The 12,781-nt window shown below is 50.5% G+C and overlaps 1 protein-coding gene across 1 annotated transcript; it reads left to right on the top strand.

Annotated features, from left to right (window-relative positions):
- Positions 1 to 2,223: 2,223 nt before the first annotated feature.
- On the top strand, positions 2,224 to 12,237 carry TGM4 (transglutaminase 4). Its single transcript, XM_015854194.2, has 14 exons — positions 2,224 to 2,364; positions 6,132 to 6,311; positions 6,386 to 6,492; positions 6,704 to 6,833; positions 7,174 to 7,292; positions 8,123 to 8,230; positions 8,672 to 8,846; positions 9,154 to 9,292; positions 9,529 to 9,632; positions 9,888 to 10,139; positions 10,354 to 10,704; positions 11,089 to 11,258; positions 11,435 to 11,571; positions 11,887 to 12,237. Exons 1-14 carry the CDS (start codon positions 2,355 to 2,357, stop codon positions 12,026 to 12,028), a joined length of 2,124 nt encoding a protein of 707 aa, XP_015709680.1. The 5' UTR covers positions 2,224 to 2,354; the 3' UTR covers positions 12,029 to 12,237.
- Positions 12,238 to 12,781: the final 544 nt, after the last annotated feature.

The raw sequence follows: 12,781 nt of genomic DNA, 5'->3' as shown, positions 1-12,781 counted from the left end.
AGAGGAGAGTGGGGGCAGGGAGGAGGAAGATGACCTGCTGACAACATGGAACAAGTAAATGCCATGTAGTTGGAAAACATTCCTACAATCCCTGTTCTCAGAGCTTGCCAACAACACTCCCAGAGTGTATTACACCTAATAACAGCTCTTTCTGGCAGGGCAAGCTGGTACGAGGTGGGGGAGGATGCTCTCTTGTCAGAGCATTGTGCTGCACTCCAAGTTTAGCGCTGTTGATTTGAGATGATAACAAAGCATGGAAGAAGGTAACGGGAGCAGGGAAGACCAGCAGCTGCACAAAGTGAAAGCAGAGATGAAAGCTAGCCCCTGTCTGCTGGTGTAAACCAGGGAGTCCTGGAGACAGTGTAAAGGTCAACTGCCTTCGAAGACTAAGGTTCATTGAAGGGCAGAACTCACACCCACCTGATTTCAGCAGTCTTTCTTTGAACTCTGAGGCTCAGAGGATCAGAACGTGCATCTCGTTGAAATCAGCCTTTTGCAAAACCCTACGGAACTAGAATACACACCCTGCCTGTACTGACCCTCCAGCGCATACCGATGTAATTCCTTTTTCAGGAGCAAAGCGTTACTGACATCAGCCCCTTCCTGTTTGCAAAAATCTGTAGTTTTTGCTGTAAGACTGCTGGGCCAAGACAATGCCTTCAACCAAGCACGGCATGATGTCTACAGCAGGGTGAGACTGGATTAGAAAGCTGCTGTCAGTGACTTCAGCTTAAGTGGATTTTGGTTGTTGCCACAACCAAATGGAAACCAGCAACATAAGTTGTAAATGCTCTGATCACACATGCTATTTGTTGTGTTATTGCATTGACATCCCATTTATGCTTTACCTCACCCCATCCTAGCTTTAAACAAATTGTCTTCCACCCTCTAGGATGAAAGAAGCACAGAATGAAGGCAATGCTGAAAGGTGAACTGGAGCTGCAATGAAACATTCAAGAGGCAGCGCAGTGTCTGGCTCTGAAGGGTGGGTGATGCTGTGGCTATTGCGAATGCTGCCAGCTCAGATGTTCATATAGATGTCCTGCGAGATTAGGAGTGCGTGCTGAACCCTCCGTGCCCCATGATGCAACTGTCATGCTCTCAAGTGGGGACATCTCACTTACACCTGAAGCAAGCAGGGACATGCTCAGAGGGTGGAATCTGCTAACTTGGCACCGAATGCAACAGGTCCTCCTAAAGCAAATACCTCGCTACCTGAATTGATGGGGAAAAATCGGTGCCTTTGAAAGCTTTGTAGGGAGATAGAGTATCCCAAGTTAGAAGGGATCCATAAAGATCACTGAGTTCAACTTCTGGCTCCCAAAAATCAGACCACACGACTGAGAGCACTGAGATGTTATTAAGGGAGATCCTACACTTAGATGTGCTACTCTTGCATCCCAAATCCTATGCTGGTGGTCAAAGCACACTGTGCAGCACTCAACATTGACTGCTGCCACATAGGGGAGTGTTGGAGGGCTGAGGCTGCTCCCACAGCTGAGCTACTCCTGCGCTTTGGGGTATCTGAGGGAACATTTTCATCTCTGCCCCTGGCTACCGTGCCCATGTCACTGATGCCCTGTGCCACCAGTTGTATCCTCAATGGGATGCCCTCCTCTCTCCCTCTTTGGTCACCCCATGACAAGGAAGCAGCAGGGTCCAGCAGCTCCTGGGAAGAGACTTTCTTCAGCCAGCAATGGCTTCTGGTCCACCACATTTCTTGCTCCTTCTGGACTTAGTCTCAGTCTCATCTTCCCACCCACTTTCTCCTCCAGCCTCCACCCAAGCCCACGGGCAGGGGGCTTTGCCACAGGTGGGAGCGAGCACTGGCTGTTAGTTCATGACATCGAATGCTTCTGCCCCAAACCCCATGACAAAAATCCTGTTAAATTCTAAGAACATCGGGCCGTTCTTCTTGGGAATTCTGAAGAACTGGACATTTGTGAGCTGCCTCTTGAAGTTAGTCCAGTTCCAGTTGCCTGGATATTAGGGCTCGGGTGCATTCCTGTTACTCATCTAATCCATGATTTACTATTTGTCAGTGAAGGGTCTGTCCAGTTGTCATCCGATTGTGCAAATTTACCTTCCATGTGAGGCGGGATTTAAGTTTCGCTGTTCTTCAGGGGCTGACTATGTGCACAGGGAGTTGGAGTCATTTTTTTTTTTCTTCCGCGGGAACTTCCTTTCTTTAAACACCACCCCTTGGCAATGGACCTGCTGACACCTCAGAGCAGGAGAGATAAAAAGGGCAGCCCTGTTCCTGCTGCGAGCACACAGGCAACGGCAGAGGCTACTCGAGAGCTCAGAAGCCACCAGCATCGCATTCTCCTTTGGTCACGACACCGGCAGGAACCATGAGCCAAGGTACTGGTGAGCTTTATGATAACTTGTGGTACATTTGATGCTTGGCAGGGCTCCTGTGGTGAGGACTGGGGGTCAAGAACACTGTGGTGAATGGGGCTGTGGGGGAAAGCATCTGGGTGCTGCTGGAGAAGTGCTGCTTTTGGGGTCAAGCTGTGCAGGTGGCTTTGAGGGCTCACTGAACATGGCTGGAAGGTGCAACTCAGTGTTCATTGTTTTACTTCAACCTGTAGAAATCTGGCTCTGCCAATGGTAATGGGCAAGAAGTGTGGTTTTTAAAAGCTTATTTACTGGGCTAAGCTGAAAGGAATTTCTTTCTTTCTTTGCTTGATTGTGTAGATTATTGCTCTTTAGGGATTGGCTGACATCGCCTGTCAGAAGTTGCAGTGTGAATGAGAGGGATTTATTTGGAATTCAGCCTGTCCAATGGCTTATCCTATTGTCAGCAGAACCTGCACTGACCCATTGAGGTGCCTGAGTCACTCCTGCAGCACCTGCATCTGCTGGGGCCACCCCAAGCCCTGGGCTTGGTGTGTAGCTGGGCAGCGCGGCAGCAGGGGTGGCTGGTGCCAAAGGCAGAGCTGGCAGCAGGGCTGTGCTGGCTGGTGCTGCCCAGGGGAGGTTCAGGTTGGGTATTAGGAAGAATTTCTTCTCAGAGGGAGCGGTGCTGCAGTGGCACAGGCTGCACAGGGAGGTGGTGCAGTCACCGTCCCTGGAGGTGTTCAAGAACTGTGTGGATGTGGCACTGAGGGATGTGGTCAGTGGGCATGGGGGAGGTGGGTTGGTGGTTGGACTGGGTGGTCTTAGGGATCTTTTACAACCTCAGTGATTCTATGAATCTATGATTTCATACCTCTGTGCCTTGTATGTGGATGAGCTGGAATTTCCTTGCCAGCCTCAGGCAGCAACATCTTTGCCTTGAGATGAGTGCTCCCCTGAGGTTGGGCAAGGATGGTAAGTAAATGCAGGTGTCCAAATCTTGTTCCTTCTTGTAGCCAGACCATCTACTTCCCACAGCACTTCCTTCCTGAGAAGCCCTTATTCCCACTGAAGCCAGACTGGCTAAAAAACACCCTACTCTGCAATATATTTTTTTAAAACTCATGACTTGTGCATGGGGCTGTAAGGATGAGGCTGTGGGTCGGGCTGTAACACCTCTGTAACAGATAAATCTTGGAACTCAGAGAAAAATGTATGTCTGTACTTATATATCTCAGAGCACTCATCTACTATAAACCATTAATTCTCATGCTCACAAGCCTGCAGTGCAAAGAAGGCAGCCTAAGGGTAGGGATGCTTCCACAGATAGGGGATGCCTCCAGCTGGTTCCATGACATTCCTCAGAACAGATAGCTGTGTCAGCTGGATCACAGAACACCTGGAATCACTGATTTCTGGGAAATCAGGGCAGGGTGGTCAGAACGCAGCCTGGGAAGGCACAGCTCCTCAATGTGAGACTTAGCACAGTTAGGGCACGCTTCAAAAAGATATTTAACAATTACCTGTGTTATTTTCACTCTATGTCCTAATTATCAGTGATAGTCATCATAAAAACTATCCTGAGATGAAAATCATAGAATTACAGAGAGGTTTGGGTTGGAAGGGACCTTCAAACCCACCCAAACCCAACCTCCTGACATGGGCAGGGCTGCCACCCATCAGCTCGGGCTGCCCAGGGCCCCATCCAACCTGGCCTTGAGCACATCCAGGGATGGGGCATCCACAGCTTCTCTGGGTCGCTGTGCCAGGGCCTCACCGCAGACAGTTTGTTCCTAGAATCTAACCCAAATCTCCCTTCTTTAAGTTTAAAGGCGTTCTCCCTTGTCATATCACTATCAGGTGGTGTAAAAAGTCAGTTCCTCATCTGTTTGTAAGTTCCCTTTAAGTACTTGAAGAACGCAATGAGGGCTGGATATTAGGAACCTTCTCTTCTCCAAGCTGAACAAGCCCAGTTCCCTCAACCTTTCGTTATAGGAGAGGTGCTCCAGCCCTCTGATCATCTTCGTGGCCCTCCTCTGGACCCACTCCAACAGCTGAATGTCTTTCCTGAGCACAGACTTACCAGAGCTTCAGAAAGGAGCAAGGGCAAGCAGCTCTGGTGGCTGGAGATTGGTTTATCCCAAGGAGTATCTTTCTTTTGCTTCTCCTTCAGCAAAGGGTTGGACAATTCCTGATGAAAGTTTTGGTGTCCTGCACACCCTGTTGCGCAAAATATCAGCCCTAGACTGGCATTGGCATGGAGCACGCAAACAAAAAGCATTCCAAAAGGCAGCCAGTCAATGAAGGGTGATGGTTAATTTTAAGTCTGTTTACCATACTTCTGAAAATTCTTACACAGCTACGATAAATATGGTTTATTGAGTAAATAGGAGGAAATACAGGGAGGCAGTAACTTGATGCAGCTCACTGGGCGATCACTTTGGTTTGCTCGGAGCTATAGTCACTGTGGAGCAATTGCAGCCTTGATCCAGGCTGTGTTTCATGATCCAGCCCTGCTCACAGCACCTCTCACATGAAGCCGTGCCTACAACAGCCACTGGCACATTTCAGCCTCCCCAGTGCTTGGGCTGGCTCCCAGTGATGCTCACCTTGGCACCGCTGACGGTGCTGTATAAAACTGTCAAGGCATTTTGTGACCTAATCCCTTAACCCCTCCTGCCTTTGACTCCTTTATTTCTAAGTGATCCCGGTTTTCGTATTTCCTGACTCGCCCACCTCTTTATCTGAATCACTCGTGAGCCAAACGCTTGCTTAGCATTGCTACTCCCTCTGTTTGCACAGCACTTAGCTCTAAGCAGGCTCATGGGCAGAGGCAGGACAGGGTTTGACACTTCAGAGGAAGCATGGCCACGTCCTGGCATGCTCTGGCTCTCCCTGCCCCACCTGGGCAGAGCCCCAGGCCCCCACCTTACTGGGGAGCAGAGGGGTCTCGCTTTGCTCCAGCAAAGATCAGCTGTTTGGAGGGCTGACTTTTGACACTTTTGGGTCGCATCCAACTTGGCTCATTGGTTACGTCCCACAAGGTTCAATCATGGCTGCTGTCAACCGTTACCTGATAATCACAACAGACACATTCAGTGCCAAGATAAAGCTAATAAAGTCTTTGACCTGAGAAAAAAATCGACAGTTGGGATTAATTTTTAAGTCACTGGCCCTGGCTGTTGTTACTATGACTGCTCCTACTACAATGGTTGCTTCTACTGCCACTACTATCGCTGTTGCTTTAATATCTGCAATAACAAAGAATCGTTTGTAGTGCTCAAAGATCCATGCCCTTGGCTATACGTATATGTCTATGGCTATTTATACACACATGCACATGTTGCCTACAGTGAAGGACAGCAAGGTGAGGAAGGTGCATATCTGCATGCAAGTGCCTGTGGCATCATTCCCTTTGGCACCTGCTCCAGAACAGCAAAAACAGAACTATAAACTATCCACAAGTGTTTCTATGCCAAGGGAAAGTTTGCTTGTGGTAGAGCAAGTTGTGTTGTAGGAGGATGGTCCTGGCTGCTGCCAGCCCAACCCCTCTTGCCCCCAGCACCTGCACTATGAGGTGGGATGCTCCAGACCCAAAGGCAGGAGAAGTGGTGTTGTTTTTTGCTGTTGAGCCATCTGTTCCTTGGTGAGCATTCTTGCTGGACCACTGGGTGCCCAGGTGTTTTTGTGACCCACAAAAGCTGTAGTAAGAAGAAAGCTGTCTTTACTGACCAATATACCAATTTATGTTTTCCTGTCATCTCCCTCCCTCCCCACAAATGGTCTTTCAGACAGCGACCTGAAGGTCACCAAGGTTGACTTCCTCAAGAGCCAGAACTCGGTGCAGCATCACACAGATGCATACAACACCCCAAACCTGGTGGTGCGGCGTGGGCAGCCCTTCCTGCTGCAGCTGACCCTCAGCAGGGAGCTGCGAGCCGCTGACAAGCTGTCACTGCACTTCAGCATCGGTAAGCACTGCTCCGAGTGGGAGAAAAGCAGGCACTGCACAGCCCTGCAAAACCATGCAACTTGTTACTTCCAGGTGAAAGGCCAATGGAGCCCACGGGGACCCTGATGTCACTGAACCCCAGGAGCTCGAGGAATGTCAGCGGCTGGCAAATCGCCATCGTCAAGTCCAATGGCACAGAGGTAGGGCATGGGGCGGCACTGGAAGAAAACCCCATAGCCCCTGTGCTGTGTTTCCTTTGCCCTGTGGATTTCCATAGGCAGCTGCCTTGCCCCGTTCACCTCCCACTCCCCTACTGGGCACGCAGGATGTGCCCAATCCCTCTAACCCACAGCATCAGTGCCACCATGTAGGGTTGGTCATGTCATGTCCCCTCTCCTTGTCGCTTCCTAGTGCACGCTGTCTGTCACCAGTGCACCCAATGCCGCCGTGGGAATATATGGCCTGATGGTGAAGACTGGCCCTAATGTTTACAAACCCGAGAAGAATGCTGTCTACCTTCTGTTCAACCCTTGGTGTGAAGGTAAGGAAAGCCGTCCAGAAAGCTGGGTTATCACCGCTGCTTCCAAGGACTTGACCTGGGAGCTTCTCTCCCCTTTCCCATGCATATCCTTTCTTGTCTACAAATTGCTGCATCCCTGCATGTCAAGAGCAATGAGCTCCTCACTGGGGAGTCCCTGGGGCTTCAAATAAAGACTAGCCTCATAGGAACCCTCCCACAATAGCAAGGAAAGTGTGAGTGCCGCACAGCCACCAAGCGGTGTGAGTGTAACAGAGCACCAGCTGCCACGGTGTAGCTTTCCAGGAAAATCTTCCTATAGCGTGTGTGAAAGCCAGCCAACATCTAAGTGTTTTTCTTCAAGGTGATATTGTCTTCCTGTCCAACGAGGCTGAGAGAAAGGAGTATGTACTCAACGATACGGGCTACATCTATGTTGGGTCTTCCTTCGACATACACGGCAAACCCTGGAATTTCGGGCAGGTAAGGCACAGCTGTCCCCACAGCATCAATACCTCTTTCACTCTTTCTTTGTTTGGCGTTAGTTTTAATGAATCCAAAAATAGGTTAAGCCCTCGAGCAGCTCAAAGCGCTCGAGTAATCCCCCAGTTTCACTGGGAAATCTCACCTGCTTAGAGTAATCTGTCTGCTTAAGTAGATTCCCCAGCCCCAGCCTGAGAGCACAACTCAGCGGCACATTTGCCATCAGATTGCCAGACCCTGGTAAAGTGTTTAGAAACTGAGAACAGAGCACTTCTGACCAACCCTTCCCCTCTGGGATCCCCCTTACTGGGCCAGCTCAGCAGCGGGGGAGAGGGTGGACACATGATAACATCTGATTCTATCCCCATTGCATCATAAATGCTGTTGCAAGCTTTTTGTTAGTTAGTTTGTTTTGGTTTGTTCTCCAAGGCTGCAATTTCAAACGGAATAACAAAGAGGAGCCCAGCAAAAAGTCCTTGTGGTGATGCCTTTTCCACAGATGGGTCAAAGGACATTGCCCATAGGGCTGTGCCTGACTTAATAGTTATTCTGCCATGAAGCAAGGAGAAGTGATACTGATATTCTGCCAGGTTTTGTTGTGTAGGATGCTTGACATCTCTCTAAGGGAGCTTTATCAGCACCTGCTAGTTAGGAATCTTTTGCCATAGTAGTTGGCATAGAAGTAGGTTCATTGAATATCATAAGGGAAGGTCAGAAGTTAAAGCTAGTCCAGCAATTTCCTCCACATACCTAGATGGACCTCAAGGTGACTGAGCAAATCCTCTTTCAGAGTGGTGTGTAAAAATGTCTCCTTTTTCTCTCTGAAACAGTTTGAGGAATCAATCCTGGATGCCTGCATGTACCTGCTGGACAAAAGCAAGCTCAAGATGAGCAGTAGAAGGGATCCCGTGGTTGTATCCAGAGCCATGTCTGCTTTGGTACGATTCTCTCAGAGGAGTGTTTTGCCCATTCAGCTTTCCTTTCTGCTTCTTGCTCTCTTTCATTTCCCTGGGGATTAGAATGAGTACAGAACTGCAGGAGAAAAGCTGGGGAGGCATTTTGGGTGGAGGGGAGAGGCGGGAGAAATGCAGCATCTCTCCATTTCCAAAGTGTGCCGCTGACCCAGCAGCTGTCCTTTAGCAGGCAGATTGTGTCCAGGCCCAACACTGTGCTTCAGGGGCAGCTGCTGGTTGCACTGGGAGACTTTCTGTAAGCACTAGGGCCTAGGATGCTTGAAGACATCCAGCAAGAGGGGTTCCAGGCAGGGAAGCCCCAGCTGGTGCCAGCAGCCTTGTAGGGCTGTGGAGAACCTTGGGAAGATGTGGGCCTCATTCAACCTCATCCCTGAAGTTGTCTCCTCTGTGTGCACATGTACACAGGTGAATGCCAATGATGACAATGGTGTCGTGCTGGGAAACTGGTCAGGAAAGTATGAGAATGGGACTTCCCCCATGGCATGGATTGGGAGCGTCGCAATTTTGCAGCAGTATTACAAAACGAAGAAGCCTGTCAGTTTTGGTCAATGTTGGGTCTTCTCAGGAGTCCTCACTACAGGTAAGGGGTGAAATGTTACCTGATATCCTAATTACCGTGCTAGTAATCCAGGGAAACTTCTGCAAGCCTTTTGGTCCTGGTGTTAAGGGGTTGAGGCACCTGTCATGTGAAAAGGCTGAGGGAGCTGGGACTGCTGGAGGGAAGGCTATATAGGGTCTCCTCTTTGGGGATCTCCAAAACCCACTTGGACGTGGGCCTGGGCTCCTGTTCTGGGTGTTGATGCTTTAACAGGGTTTGGACCAGGTGACCCCAGAGGTGCCCACCAGCCTCAGTGATTCTGTAACCCTGTGTTCTGTCTGTGTTGCAGTCATGCGCTGCCTGGGGATCCCAGCCCGCAGCGTGAGCAACTTCAACTCGGCACATGACACCGATGAGAACCTGAGGGTTGATGTCTACCTGAACGAGAAAGGAGAGAAGCTGAAATGGATGTCCTCTGACTCTGTCTGGTAGGGTCAGCCCTCCCTAGTCCCTACAACGCTGCATTCCACAGCCTCAGCAGTCTTTACTTTGAGAGTTTCCCTTTGTTTCGTGTTTGCTGCTGGGGAGAGAGAAAGCCCAGGGTTTCACAGGGCTGCACACAAATCCCCTATTAAAGCTGCCCTCTGGAAGAGCTAAGCAGAGGAGCTCACCATTCTTATCTATAACACCTCACTCCCTTTCTTTGCAACCCGAATGTACACAGGAACTTCCATGTGTGGAACGATGTCTGGATGAAGCGGAGGGACCTGCCATCGGGCTTTGATGGCTGGCAGGCAATCGACGCGACCCCTCAGGAGCAAAGTCAAGGTAGGATTTACCTGGAAGGGCTCTTCTGCAATTCCTAAGGGAGGCAGGGATGTTCTGTGTGGACCTGTGGTGGTCTGCTGTGAGCTCCTGAGGCTGGCAGTCTCACTCCTCCGGTCTCGGCCCAGGAAACATTGAATGGTGTTTCTTGGCAGGCTGGAAGCCAACCCTGCAAGGCATTGTGGATGCCTGAATGTTTAAATACACCATGTGTGTGTCATGTTTGGCACAGCAAATAGCATTGAATGTGCTTTACAGGTATTTTCCAGTGCGGCCCTTGCCCGCTGAAGGCTGTCAAAGATGGAGACGTGTATTTGCCCTATGACAGCAAGTTTGTGTACGCGGAAGTGAATGCCGACAGGGTCTACTGGCGCGTCACGGATGAGAATGGCAGGAAAAAGTACACCAAGCTGGGTGTGGAGAGCCAGAGCATCGGTGCCAAAATCAGCACAAAGGCTGTGGGGCAGAACAGGCGAGAGGACATCACCTGGCAGTACAAGTTCCCTGAAGGTGACTGCCCCCATCCATCTCCAAAGCAGAGTCAAATGGGAGGCACCGCTCCTAATGGTAGCACAAACCATGGGGCGCTCCTGAGCTGAGTCTGGAGGCAGTCAGTGCCCTGACACCTTCTGCTCAGCAGCAGAAGAACAGATAAAGGGAAGGGTGGTGGCTCTGGGTGAGGGCGCTGAGATACATCTCTGAGGCAGCTGTTTTCCTTCATCAGGCTCTTCAGAGGAAAGGGCATCCATGAGGAGAGCTGTCTCCTACCTGCAGCCCTCAGAGATGACGCCTCGTGCACGCTTTGCTGCGGTCCCTATGGCAAACCAAAGCGACGACGGCAAGGACACAACCCAAAATGAGGTGGTCCCCAAGTCTGGGGTCCAGGTGGAGATAACTAATGAAAAGCCTCTGTGTCCTGGTAATCCTATTGAGGTGGCCATCATCGTGAAGAGCACTATGGCTGGGAGCTGGACTGTCGACATTACCAGCTCCTGCCAGCTGCAGTCCTACACTGGGAAAGTCCATGCCAATCTTGGATATATCAAGCAGACTGTCAAGGTGGAAGGCCAATCTGGTAGGCATGGAAATTGTGATATGTTTTATAGGCTATTTACCCCTGGGGCTATCTGTTGCTTTCTCCATATCTTTGAGCAACCTAGGCTACACTGCTGATCCCCAGCAGCATGACTGCAATGTGCCAAACAATGCACGAACGAGCGATGAATACTTAACAGTATTTACTCATTCCAAGCATGAGTCACCCTCCCCAAAAATATACCTCTATATCTTTGCTGCTAGTGCTTCCTGAGCCAGCACTTGCACCGGGGGGAGATGGGTATGCAGGGCAGGATGGCCTCAGCAAATATGCCTCACCCCACATCCCACCAGCACCACTGCCACCAGTGCTGCCTCCACCACTGATGTGCTAAAGAGCCGGGTCATGCTTTCTGTCCCACAGAGGTGCGCGTCCCACTGAAGATCATGCCCGAAGCTTACATGAAGGAACTGGCCACGGTGGATGATGAGGAGCACGTCCACGTTACTGCCATCGCTGAGATCCAGGGAACAGATGAGAAGCTCACCAAGGAGGTGTCACTGAGCTTTGAGTACCCACCCATCCAGGTCCAGGTGAGGCTGCACCCCTCCAGGCTTAGCTGGGGCTAAGGGGCCCCATGCAAACATCCCAGAAGTAGATGGGGTTAGTGCAGGAAACATTTCTCCTTGGCAGAGCCAGCAGCACCTCCAGCACCTCTATCAGCTCTCTGATCCCCTGTGTTTGTGTTTGCTTCACTTTCCTCCTGTAGATGCCAGAAACAGCAAAGGTGAACAAGGACTTCACCTGCGCCTTCATCTTCAAGAACAAGCTGAATGTCCCCCTGGATAACTGCAAGCTGATGGTGGAGGGCTTGGGCATATTTAAGATGGCAACGTTTGATGAAGGGTAAGATGAGGTTTTGAGCTATATCAGCTGATGGGTATGGAACGATATCATTTCCTCGTCTGTTAATTCTCCATGAGAAAGTGGTAGGAGACAGTGAGCGGTGCAGCTCTTCAACATATATGCTCAAAACAGTGCCTTGGCGGCTACTCCCGAGGGTACCGAGCCCTGCTTGCTGCAATTTGGTTGCAGGAGAAGGGCATACCCATGCTAAACGCATGCAGTGGCTTTCTCTTTAAGCAAAACTATGACAAATCAGCAAATGAGACCTGTGATGTGCAATGAGCTCATGCTGGGACTGTTCTCCTTTTTCCCTAGGGATATACAGCCGGGCAGGATCATTAAGTCTGAAGTCATATGCACTCCAACGAGGGTAGGAGAGAAGAAGATTGTGGCCAGGCTGACCTCCAACCAGGTCAAAGACATTTCGGTGGAGAAGGCCATCATGGTCACCCACTAGGAACAGCACCACGGCAGTGGACAGAAGGGGACCCTGAACATGTGACAGCTGCGGGTCACTGCCACCACTCCTCTCCTTGACTTCAGGATAGGGCTTGATGAGCAAAGAACTTCAATCCCATTAAGCAAAGGGAATTACGCTGATGTAAGGGCCATACTGCTTTGATTGCAGCTGACTGTGATTCAATAAAGAGCGCTAAAATCGACAGATTCACTGTGTGACCGATGTTTGTGCTGGGGCAGGGGCTGTTTTGCAGCCTCTGCGGGCTCATCAGGCTGCGCAGACCCAACTGCTCTGGAGCTCAAGTTGCATTTTAAGCAACTCCCCATGTCCTTTCCTCTCCGCTGGCAAACATGCTGGCACTCTGTATGTTTGGCTTTAGACAGCAAAAGGAGCAAACCTGGCACAGTCTCTCAAAAACAGCATTTTTCATGCATCTCCCTCATCTCTTGCACCCTTCCTTGGCATGATTTTGGGGGTGGGGTGCACATTTCCAAAGTACCATCATCATTCCAGCACTCTCCTGGAAGAACATCATCCCTAATCTGGCTCAGGCTGCCCAGAGAAGCTGTGGTGCCTTGTCCCTGGAAGCACTCAAGGTCAAGTTGAATGGGGCATTAGTGGCCCTGGGTCACAGCCCTGCCCATGGCACCCTTTCCAGGTTTGCTAACCACTGTGTCAGGCACTTGGTCAGACTGTCCGGGTCATGGAGCCCCGCAGGGCAGAGTGGAGCAGAGGGAATAGAGGAGCACA

Source organism: Coturnix japonica, chromosome 2 (assembly GCF_001577835.2).
Source record: "Coturnix japonica isolate 7356 chromosome 2, Coturnix japonica 2.1, whole genome shotgun sequence".
Lineage (NCBI taxonomy): Eukaryota > Metazoa > Chordata > Aves > Galliformes > Phasianidae > Coturnix > Coturnix japonica.
Note: the sequence above shows the minus strand (reverse complement) of the source record. Positions and strands in the feature narration are given on the sequence as shown.